General features: G+C 34.1%; 1 protein-coding gene across 1 annotated transcript; it reads left to right on the forward strand.

Annotated features, from left to right (window-relative positions):
* Nucleotides 1-11,537: 11,537 nt before the first annotated feature.
* Nucleotides 11,538-15,508, forward strand: LOC116024655 (serine carboxypeptidase-like 51). The gene is made up of 13 exons (XM_031265608.1): nt 11,538-11,807; nt 11,911-12,005; nt 12,655-12,762; nt 12,879-13,119; nt 13,232-13,275; nt 13,378-13,445; nt 13,534-13,639; nt 13,722-13,921; nt 14,013-14,082; nt 14,410-14,460; nt 14,735-14,787; nt 15,031-15,163; nt 15,333-15,508. Exons 1-13 carry the CDS (start codon nt 11,675-11,677, stop codon nt 15,405-15,407), a joined length of 1,377 nt encoding a protein of 458 aa, XP_031121468.1. The 5' UTR covers nt 11,538-11,674; the 3' UTR covers nt 15,408-15,508.
* The last annotated feature ends 2,268 nt before the right edge of the window (nt 15,509-17,776 follow it).

The following is a 17,776-nucleotide window of genomic DNA, read 5'->3' on the forward strand; positions in this document are numbered from 1 at the left end:
GCGTGGGCACGCATTGTGCACCAACCGCGCACATGCTTAAATGTTTTTTAAATTTTTTCACGGGGCGTACAAAATATCATTTTACTGTAAATTAATTTTCTTCTCTCTCATCTCTTCTCTTCCCTCTACCTCACTTTATCTTTATAAGGAGGTGATTTGGATCCGATCCCCTGCTAACCTACATAAACTGTTAAAGTTCAACACCTTTATACGACACATGTGAAGCTTGTTAGTCAATAAAAGGATAAAGTTATATATAATTTTTTTTTCTGAAATAGATAAAGTTATAATTTAATATTCTAAATCCTTAAAAGTTATTGTTAACCAATTGATTAATCGGAATTGCCTACTCATGAAGAGAGAGAGAAAAAAAAACTAAATAACACTCACTTCAATAATTGAGAGAGTAAATTACTATTTTGTATAAATATAGGAATGATTTTTAAAAATTTTTTTTTGCCTATCAGTGCATATTGTTTAGCCTTCTTGAGTACATTGTTGTGTTTTTCATTTTTTTTTTTAATTTTATCATAGGTGTTATATATATTACGAGCATTTGATCATGAATGAATCACTAATTACTAAGTTTAGTTGAACATTGTGATATTTTATGATTTGTTTTGAAGATCATGCATTCAATTTAGTATTTTCAATAGTTGTTTCATATTTTTCTACTTACAGTGCACATTTTTGCCTTTCCAGAGTTCTAGTGAACATTATCCCTTCTTTCAGAGCACATTGTTGTGCCTTCCAGAACATTTTTTTAAAAAAATCGTAGGTGACACACTTTTTATTAAAAGATCAATTAATCTTGATCACTAATTACTAATTTGAGTTGAATATTGTCTGCTCTTGTTTATTATTTATGGTCGTTTATGATTTGTGTTAAAGATCCTATATTAAATTTAATTTTTTCAATAATTGTTTCACATCTTTGTACCTCCAGTGCATATTTTTTTGTTTTCCAGAGCACATTATTATGTCGTCAAGAGCATATTGTTGTGCCTTCCAGAGCTCATTGTTGAAGTTCGTAGGTGACGAATTTTTTTTTTTTTTATCTAGGGCTGAGATTCATTCTCATTTCTCACCAGAGGCACCCATCTCACTTGAACCCGTCCCTATATATAGTTATTTCATTTTTTGCCCTATATTTATATGTGACAGTCCACTTTTAGTCCTTTTTTTTTTAACATTCCACTTTGGTTCTCGTATTATTGTAGCGTAACTATTTTTATCTTCCATCAACAAAATCATTGAAATATCGTTAAATTGAGTTGACTTGTTATATTTTTATTTTATTATTTTGAAAAAAAATCACAATTGAAGACCTAAATGCTCTTATATTTTACAAAATTTAAATTGTTTTGTTGATGGAGGATAAAAATGATCATGCAACAATAATACTAGGACTAGATATGGATGTTCTAAAAAAAAAAGACTAAAAGTGAATTACCACCTATAAATCTAGGACCAAAATAGAATTATCTCTCACACACACACAGAGATTATTATATTTAGTCATTATTTGTTAATTGTTATATATTTATTTAATTTATTAATTAAATAAAATAATAATATATACTTGTTGTATCGAAAAAATAAATAAAATATTTAATAATTTCTTTTTTGGTGACGAGGGAAATTCGCAGCGACTATTCGAGAGTGTGCACTTAGTAAATTCATACCACACAGAGAAATGTAAGCTGCACTATACCCTCAATAATGAGGAATTTAATTGGAGTCATTTGGTCAAAACACATTTCAAAAATTAGGTAATAGCTTACATCCACCTTCAAATGTTGGAGCATAAAAGTAAATTAATTAATTAAGGATAGAGGGGATGTTGGTAGTAGTCATATATCTTTTGACTTGTAACTTTTGAATCTAAAGATTTTTTATTTTATTTTATTTTTGGGGAATGATAAGAAATGAATCTTTAATTATTATGAAAAAAAAATTATGCACTATATATATTATTCACCTCTACATTTGACTACAAATATATAACATAATTTTTAAGATATGAATTATTTCTAATTGTGGTCTCCCAACAGTTAAGTTAGTTACTCGCACATATGATCCCCAAGTATCATTTTTATAATATTTGATACACAATTTTCATTTTTGGATCACATTTAGGGTGAGATTGGTTTTCACATGACAATCAGAATCGGAATGAGAATCAAATACTTGGTAATGATAATGGGTTTTAGTAAAAGTATTTTATATGTTTGGTAGTAGTGTGGAAGATTAACAAAGGTATTTTGAATTTCTCAATAATACCAGAGAGAGAGAGTCCTTTTAATATATTGTACTAAGGACTCTCCTATTCTATTGCTAACCAACTAAGACTAGGTTACAACCACAGGAAATAGAAACATACAATAAGGAAATAATAAATAAATGGTAACACCCAAATATAACATAACTCACACACCCCCTCAAGCGCAAGGTTGGATCTCGACAACATTGAGCTTGCGTCGAAGAGCCTGAAAGCGCGGAGCAGGTAAAGGTTTGGTGAAGATATCCGCAACTTGATCCTGCGAGGAGATAAAATTGACCACGAAATCCCCTGAAGCAACTTTGTCTCGGACGAAGTGAAAATCAATTTCCACATGCTTAGTCCTAGCGTGGAATACCGGATTAGCCGCGAGATAGGTGGCGCCAAGATTATCACACCATAAGTGAGCTGGTTTTCCAGAGTCAAGTCCAAGCTCACGGAGAAGAGAAACCACTCAGGTGACTTCTGCAGAAACATCAGCTAACCCTTTATATTCTGCTTCTGTAGAAGAACGAGCCACAGTGCGTTGTTTCCGATTGACCCATGAAATAAGGTTATCTCCAAAAAAGACTGCATACCTACTAGTTGATTTTCTGTCCACGGGGCAGCTGGCCCAGTTGGAGTCGGAGTAGGCATGAATCTCTGTGGACGACGAAGGAGATAGTTGAAGACCAAATTGTTGCGTGCCTTTGACATAACGAAGTACCCGTTTAAGGAACCCCCAGTGTTCTACAGTCGGAGTGTGCATAAACTGACATAGCCTGTTAACTGAAAAAGAGAGATCATGCCTAGTAATAGTGAGATACTGAAGAGCGCCTACAATGCGACGGTATTGTGGAGGATTATCAAATATCTCAACTGACGGAGTGACTGGTTGTGTTATAGCAGCTGGAGTAGCCAAAGCTTTGCAATCTACCATCCCTGCACGTATTAGGATGTCACTCATATAACGACGCTGCGACAAGAGAAACCCATGCGAGGTCTTAATAGTCTCAATGCCCAAGAAAAAACTAGGAATGCCCAAGTCTCGAATCTTAAAGGTTCCGGAGAGTCGAAGAAGTAGCATGTCAATCAATGCACCATCATTACCCAGCATGATAATGTCATCGACATAAACCAATATGTAGACCCTGGAGGTACCAGATGTATAATAAAAGAGTGATACATCTGTTTTGGAGGCCGAAAACCCTAAGGTACACAAGAAATCATGCAGCCGCTTGAACCATGCACGCGGCGCTTGTTTGAGGCCGTAAAGGGATCGCTGGAGATGGCAAACATGACTCGGGTGAACGGGATCCTCATAGCCTGGTGGTTGTTTCATGAATACTATCTCGGATAAGTGCCCGTTCAAAAATGCATTGTGAACATCTAGCTGTCGGAGTATCCAGTTGTTTGAGACAGCTAATGAAAAAAGTAATCTAACTGTAGTAGGTTTGACTACCGGACTGAAGGTGTCGAAGAAGTCCTCTCCAGCCACTTGATTGTAACCTTTTGCAACAAGACGAGCCTTATGGCGCTCTACTGAACCATCTGCCTTTTTCTTGATTCGGAAAACCCACTTGCAGCCAATCACGTTCATACTAGGGTCTGGTGGGACTAGCTTCTAGGTATTGTTGTGTAGTAAGGCATTAAATTCTTGGTCCATGGCGTCACGCCATTGTGGATGACCAACGGCTTGAGAATAACATGTGGGTTCAATCGTGGTATTAAGGGCATAAAACTGTTCACCAGTGCCGCGGGTTTTACGCCGAGTTCTCATAGCATGACCATCAGTCTGTGTCACCTGTGTTGTAGACCGATTATGATCCGAGGGCAGATTGGGCCTTAGAGGGAGCCTGTATCTCCAGCGGAGGTGTGTCCTGATTCAAGGGTAAAGATGTGGGCGCCATTGGAGCCGGCCCAGGAATAGTAACAGGACAGATTCCCCAAGGTGGAGTACTCAGCATAGTTAGCCCAGCAGTAGCGAGAGTAATCGTCTACAAAAAGTACAAAAAGTAGCGAGAGTAAGAATAAAAAAGTATATGAATAGTAACAGCCCAGCAGGAAAAGAATCAAAAATTTTATAAATATCTGATTTTAACCGTAAGGGATAAAACCAGCAGTAGCGAGAGTAATCGTCTACAAAAAGTACAAAATACCGGGAACCGATAGAAGAAATGACTGGTGACGGACCCCAAATGTCCGTGTACAATAAGTCTAAAACATTGTGACTATTATTAGTAACCCTATCTAAAGGAAAGTGTGCCGATTTGCCAAGTTAGCACGCTGTACAAATATGAGAGTTATTACTAGAACTAACGGGACATTGTCGGAGTACACGACTCAAAACTTGACTGTGCGGATTCCCGAGTCTTTGATGCCAGATTATTGAGGAGGCTCGAGCAGAAACGAACGCAAAATGCGACCGGGGAATAGACAACTTGTAAAGACCGCCAACTGTTGACCCTCTAAGCAGAACTGCCCGTGTTTTGGAATCCTTCACAAGAAAACAGTTGTTATGAAATTCAAAAAAGACGTTGTTTTCGTTTGTGAATCTAAATACAGAAAGAAGAGGCAACGATAATTTAGGGACACATAATATGTTAGACATAGACAGATGTTTTGACTCGGATGGAATAACTGCATGGCCGATTTTCAAGACTGCCAAACCTGCGCCATTGCCGACCTTGAGAACGTCACCACCTGTATATGTCTCAGATTGGGTCAGCATGGTCTCATTTGGCGTTGCATGGGATGACGCTCTCGTATCAGGGTACCACCCATCAGATACACGTGCTGGTTATCTCCGTCAACAGCAACATTCCCACGAGGTTGTGGACGATCATCATACCTCTTGATGGAATTGGAATGATTACATGTTTGGTTGTTTATGACCCTATAATGGAAATAAAGGTTTTAAAATACAAAATTAACAAAAAAACAAAAAAATCAAGGCAATTAGTCTTAATATAATGACATCCAAAACATCAGTATGAACAAAAAAAATTAAAAACAAAAATCTAAGTACTAATCCAAACTTAAAAATTAGATTACCGATAAGATAAAATGATACCCTTTTTAATTAGGGAATGAGATTTTTAATTGAAGGGGTAATCAAATCCCATTGCTGTGTCTTAAAAAGTTATCAATCAAACACTAACTATGATTTTAATTCTCATTCCTAGTGTGTAAACTCATGAACCAAACATACCCTTAGTTCTTTTAATCATTGATTCATATCTTTAGTAAAAGATCAGAAAGTCAAAATACATCATATTGTCAATACATAATCATATTGAAAAAGATTGTACTCTAATCTCGAGAGCTCTCATCCACCACTCTTGTCCTAAAAACTTAGTAAATGAGATTAATTCTAGAATGCATCAAGCGGTTGCTATCAAAACTATGCTATCAACTTATTTTGGATTAGTCAATTAGTTGAGTTATGTTACGCCAGGAGTAGTTCATGACCATACTAACTGGAACATTTTAGTGCTTTTGAAGAGCTATAAAATATGAAGGTCTAAGTTGATGTTTTTTTTTTTCTTTTTATTTTGCTGAAAATTTGATAATTTTAGATATAGGGGTTGTAATCATCAATAAATATAATTAAACTTAATTATTTATAAATATTATTTTATAGACCTTATCATCTTGTTTCGCAAATCGAAATATAATCCAATAAAATTAAATCGGCGTGTTGATGTTGTTGTATAAGTCTCATAGACGACCATACCTCGGGGAATGTCTTGTCGGTATACATATAATCGCATAGGATACCATTGAAGACTTTGTAATATAAATTCCAAGGGGACATCCATTTTATGCTCTCTCTTTCTGATTTGGACACACATGGCAAAAACTTTGCAATTTTCAAACACTAAGTTTGTAGTATATGGCTCCTTGCCCATCATAGGACGATTTATATTTATTTAATTATTGCTTCAATCAACACTGTTCTACGTCTCCATCATATCATGCATGCATGTATTTATGGCGAGAAAAACAAGTCCAAGAGAGAGTGGATAGAGAGAGAGAGAGTGTGTGTGTGTTAGAGAGAGAGGGGATTTTAACATTTGTCCATTATTAGATATTTTGTTAAGAATCCAATGTGGTTTTCTTATGATCCTAAGACAGCTCAATATCTTCATCGTCTCCTTCTAATAATACTTATGTGGACAACTTCCGTTTATGTAGGTATACATTGATAGAGTTGTTAGAAAAATTGGGCATCTGAGTAGCGGTTTTAAGTGGTTGAGAGTAATTTTGGAATCTCCGAAAAAATTAATTTTGTTGTATACTTATATACTTACTTAATTAAGATGACTAATAGGTAAATAAGTACTCTAATTTGTCACTAATTCTAAACACTCTGATGATAGCGATTCTAGCTATGTGAGACGCACGCCTCGTTTTTTAGTTCATACATCATTGTTGGTGCAATTTCGAAATTAAATATTTTCCAACATGAATATTTATTTATTTATGTATTAGAAAATAAAATGTTTGTTTGTTTATATATATATATATATATATATATATATATATTTATTTATGAAATAAATAAAAACTAGCGCTAGCTCAAGATAAAACTGAAAACTCATCACAATTTTTAATTTAAGAATGACCAACGGCTTTAAAGAAAATTAAAGGAAAATGCAATATCGTTTTGATAAATATCTTAAACTTTAAAGTGTGCCGAATAAAATTGCAAAGTGCATCCAGTGATTTGTGAAAGTAAAATGCACTTTTACTTATCACCAGATGAACTTTTAGAATCATGGATGTTGAGTACACATCTACGAATCACCATATGCATTTTGTAGTTTTTATTTAGTGCACTTTGTAATTGTGCGTGGTGTACTTTAAAGTTTAAGATATTTATGAAATTGTCACATAGTCTTTTCTCTTTTCCCATTGCTTCAGAGTTATTGATCTCGAGTTATCATTTTATAGGCTAAAACAAGAACTCTTAAATATGAAGTTAATTAACATATATAAAATATGAATTCTTCACCGATTACGCACTCAGACACACACGCCATTATGAAGACTGTGTTGGTTAATTGAAAAGAATTAAAGGATAATAACTTTGAAGTCATGAGTTTATTATATTTTTTTCAACATATAAAATATTTTAAAACCTTATTTAAAAAAATAATAAAAACATAATAGACTAACCTTGGACTATTTCCCCTTCAAGCATTGAGATTCTATATGAAATTTAATTATAAACTTATTCAATATTTTTCATACATGTATTAATTCAATTATTGTTTCAACTGGTTATGATAGTCAAGTTGCATAAACAATATTTAATAACAACTTTAAAATTCATGAGTTTATTAATTTGAATCTTTATTTATGTATTAAAAATCATACTTTTCTTTTTGTGAATACTAAGGGCCCCTTCTAGTATTGTGCCCGGGGCATGGCGCTAAGCTTGCCCACGCGCCCTTAGGGTCGGGCCTGCATTGATCTTCCCATATCGATGATTAAGATATGCTTCTCACTTGCTCCTACACACACCCATTCTCTCAAATGGTGTCTAATTATATTCAATTCATAGGTAAATATTTGTGGCCAAACTAGCTCACTTGTGAAGTAGGCCTAGCTTGGTCATCAACTCATCAATCGTTATACCGTGAACTATCGTACGTCCATCTTGTAAAGTGAATTAGCTACTGCATAAGACTCATTTTTAGTATACCAAATGTTTATTTTTAATACATTGAATGATTTTTAATGTTCATTTTTAATGCATTAAAGATTCACTTTTAAATATACTATCTAAAAATAAGCATTTAGTATACTAAAAATGAGCATTTATCCGTGATCCACAATAAATATGTGTGTGTGTGTGTGGGGACTCAGCCTAAGAGGTGGATGCCCATTCCAAGAAGTATCAACTTGACTCATGAATTGTTAATTACATACAACCATACTAGTGAATTGGACCCAAAAGAATTTAATGCCGTGGTCACCAAGATAGACAGACAATTCCACGAGCTTTTTTCATTGAGCGACACTCCCTTGGACTATTGGCATTCATTATAATGTGGTATATATTGTAGTGAAGATAGTTAATTTCTTAAAAAGGGATGTCTTCACTACTCATCTAGCTAGCTCATGTAGTGTCAACTTGCATTCTAACACTTTCATGTACATTTAAGTTGTGTTTGAAAGTGTTTGGATGTACTTGAAAAATCTAGTTTACGGAAAACATTTTTCGTTGAATGAGGAAAATATGGTCATTTTCCGTCGCATTCACAATAAGGTTTACGAAGGAAACCATAGGTCTAGTTTCCGCCGGAAACCGACGACTTTTTAAAAAATAATTTAATAAATAAAATTATATTTAATATTATTATAAATATTTTTATATTCTAAACAAAATAATTAAAATGTTTAATTATACAATTTTACTCATTTTTTTCAAAAATGAACTAAACACACCAAGACAATTTTCTGAAATGCAACCAAACACGAAAGGAAAATGTTTACTGGAAAATGACTCGTTTTCCAAAAAACATTTTTCAGAAGTTATTTTCCTAGTTTCTAAACAGAACCTTAACTCGATTCATTTATACTTTGTAATCCATTCATTGTAAAAATTCCCCTTTTTTATACTCAACTCAATTGTCAGTGTAATGACGATATCATCCTTTTTTATACCCATATTCACATTGGATTGGGCTCATAAATGAAAAGTTTGTTAATGTCATAAACTACTTAGGCTTCAATGTCGACTAATGTGGCCCATGCATGCATGAATTGTGCTTCGAAATTTATTTAAACGGTCCAGTTTACATTTTAAAAAATCTCTATTTTTTTTAATACAATATTCAAATGCTGCAAGATAAAAGGGAATGATTTATTGGTATTCTTTAGTTCCAACATTATGCTAGTTTAATTCCTTGTAATCCTTTGTTAGCTAGAGTCATAAGACGGAGTTTGTCGGTGTACACTCTCGGATAGTGACTACAAGTTTTTCTCATCACCATAATCGATGTTTCTTCTTTTTTTTTTCTTTTTTTTTTTAAATTTAAATAATTTTTTAAAAAATATTTTATCCGTGTTGGTCTTTAGTACACATGAATCCAATGGAAGGGAAATGCTTGAAGGAAGTTGGTATTCACTATTCATTAAAGATGGCGACCGATTATTCTCAGCTTGGTTGGTAAATTACAGTTTGATCCCTCACTAGTCACTACTCACTTTTCTAAAATGGAACTATGTGAAAATATCTTCTTTTATTAATTTTTTAAAAAATTATTATACATAGTAGGTAGTACCAATATTCAAAAAAAATCACAAAGGACATAATGAAACTAAATTACCCTATCGTATATTTTGGGATGTTTTATCATAAAAAATAGTTTAAAACATCAGATTCTTAGTTAGAAATAGTTAGCCCTTTTGACCACTATAGAGATTCAAAAAATCATTCAAGGCTATTACGGGTTACTCATCAAAAGTGGTCAATAACATTATATTGACCACTAACAAATGTCGTTGAAAAACTTAAGGGGTGTCTTCGATCCAAACTTTGACAACTCGTTTGGTTCGCGAAAATATTTGAGGAGGAATGGCATTGAAATTCTATTAAAAAAAAACAAATTACAAGGAAGATTGATTCTATTGTTTGGTTGGTGGAAAATAAATTAATTGAATATTGATTTGATTGTTTGGTTGAGTTTGAAACAAAAAGGCAAAAACCCCTTTATAGACTATTTCATATTAAATATTTTGTGCACTTTTATCTGTCAAATATAAATATTTGAAATTCATTTATCAAACTCACACTTCTACACTTTTTTCATACTAACTCTATACTTTCTAGTCTAGTGGTTCAAAGTTACACTCCCAAGTATTTGGACTACCTGCAAAGTCATTGTTGTTACTAATGCTACAACCAATAACCCAATTGAGGACAAGTATTTACAAAGTATTTTAGTGACAATTATAATCAATATTTCTTATATTATATTGCATTCATATACAAATAATCATTAGACATTATTTCATTCGCGCATGTGAAAAAGTAGCACAAATACAAATTTTAACAATGGTTTTACTCTTCTCCTTCCTCTTAGCTATTTTCCTTCATTCCCCCACCTTCTCTATGAGGGCGTTTGATACTTTCTCATCAATTAAATTTTTGAAAAAATGTTTCCAAGGACTATATTTGATATGAGTAACTTTACTGAGAAAATTAATTAGCATGCTTTGTGTTATCCTAAAAACATAACAATTAAATAACCTAAAAAATTAATTAACACGTTTGATTCGTTTAAACTTTTCCATGAAAATTTTTAAAATCTCTAATATATTCTTGCTATATATGAGATTTTTAACATGGCAGCGTGCATCAAAAATGATAAATATGTAATTGAATAAACTTACCAGATTCTCAGTAGGTCAGGAAAAAAATTGCACCAAACACAGAAATAATTTTCTCACCTCTTAAATTCCTTAAACAATTTAAACTTTTGTGATTATTAAACGCCCTCTAAGTATCTTTCTCTTTCCCTTCATTTTTTCCCTTCTCTAAGTCTCATCTCCTCTTTCATCTTTCATCTTTCATCTTTCATCTCTCATCTCTCATCTTGTCTTTCTTCGCTATATAGGGGAAGCAAAAATTTCAAAAGTTGAAATGACAATAAAAAATTTAAGTAACCCAGGAAAATTGTTAGAATTTGGTGGTTTAAAATTTAATATTTTTTAAGGTAATGAATTTTTCTAACCACCTCAGCATTGTATTTAGAAAAGTTGAAATTTTTGCTAGTTTTCACTTTTCATCTATTTTAGTTGGTAAAAAGAAATTGGTAATTGATTAATTTTAACAAATGGAATTCACTTGTTACTTGTAAGCTATTACTAATATAGTAATATGCTACTTCACAACGAAAATTGATTAATGAGTTATTATTTTCATTTTTTTCTATAAAAAAACAAAGAGAAACTCTTATGATAAGTAAAATATTTTTTTAACACTAAAATCACTACTTAAATGTTCATTTCTTGATGTTGTATTTTTGCCTTAATTTTTTTCTGTTAAATTTTAATTCATCGTACATGAATTGATGAACTCTATTATAAGTTCACATAATAATTAAATACAAAAAATTAATGACTGTCAATTATAATGATGGCAATTTTTTTTTGTGAATTTTCATAAAAATCAGGGCATCTTTGTGAATTTATGGTAAATTGGGAAACTTCCTCGGTTTGTGTGTAACTTGCTTGTCCGCTTATATTGTTTAGTGGCTAATTATTCACTTTAGAGGCAGAAAAAGAAAGCTCTTCTGAGTTCTGAGAGTGCCATTCTAATTGTAATTTTCTTTATTTTGATGTTTGGCGCACAGCTTTGAACTCTGAGCTCCCAAAGTTGAAGCCTTTTAGGCCATTGAGATGGAAAAGTTTAATCTTCTGATTGCTTCTGTGGTTCTCTGTTTCTTGGTCTTTCATGGAACAACTGGGAATGCCATTGCTTTAAGAGCCCAAGATGGATCAGAAGCTTGGGGATATGTTGAAGTCAGACCAAGTAAAATGCCTTCTTCTCCCCTTTTTGGTTGGAAATTTTATGCTGAAATCTTTATTTTTGGCTTATTTTGTATGCTGATGTTGGGATTTGTGTATGGAAACAGAAGCTCATATGTTCTGGTGGTATTACAGAAGCCCATCCAGAGCTGAAGATCCAAACCAGCCATGGCCAATTATTCTCTGGTTGCAGGGTGGACCTGTAAGTTCTGTCCTAAATAGCATCCAATTTCTGGGAAATTAAACTAAGAGCCTTAGAATAATGTCATTGTTGGATTGAATGTTAGCCAGTATATAAGTTTTGTACCTACAATTTATCTACATTTGGGTAGGTTTCCTGTGATACTGTCTCACGGGTCGGATCAAGATGAAAATGTAATACTTATACTGAAAAAATGTAATATCGGGAATTTGATGAAAATGTAATATTTATGCTAGAAAATGTTAATATCGGGAATAAATTGTTTGCTATTTATAAGGAAAAATGTAATAATTTTAAATCAAAAGCTAATCTTTAGGGCTTGAACAGTTCCTTAATGAGAAAAAGTATAATATAAATTGATTGATTGTTACTTGTGAGAGAAAGTATAATTTTTATGAAGAAAAATATGATACTTTTGATGGGAAATGTAATACTTTAAAATCAAAATATAATATTAAGGGTTGTGAGTTATTTATGAGGAAAAATTGTAATACTTATGAAGGGAACTGTAATACTTATGAAAAATCTAATATGTGTCACGAATGAGAATCTGCGAGACGGTCTTATAGGAGATTTTGCCATTACATTTAATTATAGGATATTCTCTTTGTGAATGTGTTTTGAGGGGCAAGAATTTGAATGTGAATAGGGGGCTTCAGGAGTTGGAATTGGAAATTTCGAGGAAGTTGGCCCCCTGGATATTAACTTGAAGCCTAGAAATTCAACATGGTTGAACAAAGCTGATCTCCTCTTTGTGGTAAGTGTCTTACATTCATGAAATTCTTGTAGCTAGAATTGGAAACGAACAAGTTTATTTTAATCTCTTTGGTTCGTCTGCATAGTGTTATTTTTCCCTTCTTTGATTCGATATAGGATTGCCCGGTTGGAACTGGATACAGTTATGTGGAGGATACTAAGCAATTTGTAAAGACTGATTGGGAGGCTGCAACTGATTTGACTACATTGTTGATAGAAGTGTTTAATAGTAACGAGAGTTTACAGAAAAGTCCGTTGTACATAGTTGCAGAGTCCTATGGAGGAAAATTTGCAGTTACTCTTGGATTATCCGCTCTGGAAGCCATCGAGGCAGGGAGATTGAAGCTCAAACTTGGCGGTAATAAAGAAAATATCTACTTAGTATTTCGAGTTAGTTAAGTACAAACTTGCCAATAGTTATCATAGGGTTATCCCGTGACATTAATGCAAATGGTTTTGTGTTATTATAGGAGTCGCATTGGGTGATAGTTGGATCTCACCGGAAGATTTTGTGGTATGCAAATTAATTAAATTGAAGAACACCGACATTTAATTTCTTAGGATATTAACATTTTCTTTTTGAGCTATTCTTGATTGCTTAGTATCAATGCTGCAGTTTTCTTGGGGACCTCTTCTGAAAGATGTTTCGAGGCTGGATGAAAATGGCTTCCAACAATCAAACAGGTCCGTATCGGATTGTTATTTTTTTGTTCAGAACTTTTATCGAACTTTAGAAGTCTCAGTTGTCAATTCTCTAACAAGCGGAACACAGTCTAGCTTTGAAAATTAAGCAGAAGCTTGAAGCGGGTGAGTTCGAAGAAGCAACTGATTTATGGGGTGACCTTGAAAACGCAATAAGTGCTAGCAGTAACTCAGTGGTACATATCCATTTTGTACGGGTTTTAAGTTTTTAAAATCCACCTTAATCGTCAAAATTCGTTTACACATTATATTATGCAGGATTTCTACAACTTTATGTTGGATGCCGATATGGATCCTCTATCCGTCGCTGCTTCTGAGCTATCCCAAGCATTGGCGTTGAAACGATACTCGAGATACCTACAATCCCGGAGTTCTTCTCTAGGTAGCGATGCTGATCTTAGCAAACTGATGAATGGTCCTATCCGAAAGAAGTTAGGAATCATCCCAGAAAATGTTCTGTAGGTTACTCCTTTTTCGTTTCTCTTTTTAGACATTTTATCCCAATCCTTTTTATATGCAATACGAGGACTAAAGATTGTGCTTTTGCAGTTGGGGCGAGGAATCTGGTCTTGTTTTTGAAAATATGTATGGGGACTTCATGAAACCAAGGATCAATGAGGTATGATTGCACATAATTTTCGCCAGTTCTTGAAGAAACGTTTTTTATTGCTACCTTTCTTTCAAGGTAAGTAGTGGACATTGCTTTATCTTCGAGGTTAAGACTTGTTGCTTCCATCTGAATCTACAGATTTAGAAACCCACCGTATTATTAGTTTACTCGGTTTTGTCTTTTATGCATCAAGAAAATGCTTTCTTTTCTTTTCCTGTCTCCACTTCAAAAACAAAATTAAATTACAAGTAACAAGATGGTTGCTCCGTATTTTTTTTTTTTTTTTTTTTGTGGTTTCAATTGTAATCGCGACTTATTGCCTCATTTTTTTTATAGGTTGATGAATTATTGGCTAAAGGAGTGAATGTGACTATATACTCTGGACAGGTAAGGCTCCGATCCATGGCTTTTTTACATAGAATGCGTACGAAACTTCAAACTAATCAGTGAAAAAACATGGGAAAATCTATAATGCCGATTGGCACCAAATACAACCCTATATGCTTTCGGGAGTTGTACCGAACTCTTGTTCCCAAGTACCCGATACAACCCGAATAGCATACATGGTTATACCCTATGAAAAAAAATCAATTTCGATCGACACTTCAGAAGTTTCGTACGTACAATATATGTTGACATGCCTTGGAAATGGTGGCTGTAGCTTGATGTCATCTGTGCCACAAAGGGAACAGAAGCTTGGATCCAAAAGCTCAAGTAAGATGACTGTTCATAAATTGGTTTGCTTAATTATTTTGGTTCTTTCTCTTCTATGGGCACGACTCGAGTTGAATCCAGATTAGTCTTAATTGCTTTGCATTGTTTTGGTTTTTTCTCTTCTGTGGGCACGACCTGAGCTGAATCCAGATTAGTCTTAATTACAGTGGCGGGGATATTAGATGTTAATAATAATAATAATAATAATACGGAGTAATATTTTAATTACATATATATTTGCAGGTGGGAAGGGCTGAAAACATTCTTGAGCTTGGAGAGAAGTCCACTATATTGTGGGAATGACAAAACTACAAGGGGTTTCACCAAGTCATACAGAAACCTACATTTCTACTGGATTCTTGGAGCTGGTCACTTTGTAAGTAGACTGTTTGCACTGCAAAATTTATGAATTATGATCATAGTCATGATTAAGGCTTATTAATGTAATAATATTCATCCGGCTTAAACCTTTGTGTTTGCTCGAGGCGCCTTAGATCACTCGGACATCCTGTGACCTTTGTTCTTTCTTTTTGTTTGTGTTACAGGTTCCAGTGGATCAGCCGTGCGTGGCATTGGACATGGTGGGTAGCATAACACAGTCCCTAGCTAGTTCAAAGTGACATCGGTACTTACAAAGAACCTTGTAATTCAACGACATAAGTGTGAGACTTGATAAGATATTATCTCATATATAAAATAAAAAAGTGAGGTTGATACTCCATTGATTTTTCTGCTGCATAATTTTGGACAGACTAACAAATGGATGCTTTATTTGAAGTATGAGACACATGTTATACTACACACATAATGCTCTTTAAAAAAAAATCAGAATTTAAAGGTTTGTTTAGAAAATTGAAAATTGAAAATTAGGAAAATAATTTTTGAAAGTCATTTTTTAGATTTTTTGGTGCTTTGCTAAGGAAAATGATGTCAACAAAAAATGCATGTTCTAGTTAAAGGGAAAACAAAATATTCATTTTGGTGAAAAAATGTGTTTTGTGATTTTTATTCAAAAGATATTTTTCGAATACCTCTCACTCTCGATTGTCTCTTTCCTTTCTTCTGGATGGTGTTAAAATCGGTTGTGTCAAATAGTAAAAAATTTTAGTCCAGTTTGGCTCACAAACTAAACAATCAATTTTTTTTTTTTACTAACCAACATGGTTGGCGTGGTAGTTCAGCATCTCGTACCTTAAGCATGGGGCTGGGGGCAAACTCAAAAAAAAAGTTTTTACTTTTTCATTTTTCTAATTTCTTTATGCCCCTTTTGGTTTGTGAAAAATATTTGAAGATAAAAGGAATTAAAATTTCATGGAAAAGAAATTATCAAGAAGATTGATTGCATTGTTTGGTTGTTTAAAATAAATTATTGGGAATATTGCTTCTGATATATTGTTTGGTTGGGTTTGAAATGATAAAGAATAATAAGTATAAAGATCAATATGCTCGCCAAGACCTTGTGGTCTTGGCCACCAAGGCCGAGGGTGTCTCGGCTGCCATGGACCGAGGATTGCTTCGACTACCAAGGCCGAGGGTGGCCTCAGCCGTGGGAGAGGCCGAGGGTGGCCTCGGCCTATTTTATTTTTTTTATTTTTTTTTTTATTTTTTGTTTTGTTTTGTTTTGTTTTTGTTTTTGTTTTGTTTTTTTTTTTGTGTGTGCGCGCGCGCTCATAGCTTACTTCGGTCGGCCGTAGACTCGATCAAATGTCAGCTCTTCTATAGGGTAGTGAGCGAGGTCAGGCCGGACCAACCCTTAGTGCACTCATAGCTTACTTTGGCCGACCGTAGGCTCGGTCAAAGGTCAGCTCTTCCGTAGGGTAGTGAGCGAGGTCAGGTCTCGTACCATCCCTTAGGGCCGAGGATAGCGTTTTCGTAACCAAGCCTTAAGCTTGACCAAGAAAACCCTTTTGTCAAGTAGCTAGCAAGATCGGATCATGTGCCGGCTCTAAGGGAATAGAGTGTGCGAGCCTTTTTTTTTTTGAACGAGGATGCTTAATTCCAATGAGTTCGAGGACACGACGCGACCTCAAAGGGTTTTTTGAACAAGAGTAGAAACATTTTTTTATTCAACAAAATTGATTAGGGCGGACCATCGGCTAATAGTTATGTTGAATCAAAAGGTTGATCACAATTGTTTGGCAAAAAGAAATTCAATTCAAGTCAGAAATGGAGTACACCAAGATTAGAAATCAAATCCCAAACAAACTAGGAATAACACAAATACTGTTTTGGTTCTGATTAGTTGGCTATTTAAAGGACTTTTCACCATTACACCATTCACGGATTCCCTAGTTAATCTTGTGAGGTATTAGAGTGTTTGAGAGAATTCTAAATTCCCCTAGAAAGTAGTACATGTGTTTAGGTTACAATAGATTAGATAGGAGAAGATCAATCTATTGTGTAATGTCTGGTCCCAAAACTATGTACTTTGAATATTAAGCTTTTAGTGAATTTAGGCAAATTCTCAAATTAAGAAGTGCCTCGTAGACTAGGGTTTTTCCCAAACTGCGTTATCAGTCTCTTGTGTTACAACTGTTGTTTTAACATCCCTGTGTGCTGCGCATTACATTTTTCAATTGGTATCAGAGCCAAACTGCTTAAGTTATTAGCAGGATCCTAATGGAGTTCCCTAGGGAAGGACTATCAAACAACAGACCACCAGCCCTAAGTGGTTCAAACTACTCTTATTGGAAAGCTAGAATGAAAATCTACATATTAGCCCAAGGAGAAAGAGTATGGAGGGCTGTTGAAAACGAATGGAAACATCCCCTTGATGACAATAACAAAGCAAAAGGTCGTGCTGATTGGAGCGAAGAAGAGCTCAAGGAGTTCGACTATAACTCAAAAGCTATGAATGCTATCTACGGAGTCGTAAGTGAAGAAACATTCAAACTGATCGCTGCCACAAATGTAGCAAAAACAGCATGGGATATATTGTGTGATCATCATGAAGGAAACTCGACAGTCAAACAATCAAAACTACAAATGG

This window comes from Ipomoea triloba, chromosome 7 (assembly GCF_003576645.1).
Source record: "Ipomoea triloba cultivar NCNSP0323 chromosome 7, ASM357664v1".
Lineage (NCBI taxonomy): Eukaryota > Viridiplantae > Streptophyta > Magnoliopsida > Solanales > Convolvulaceae > Ipomoea > Ipomoea triloba.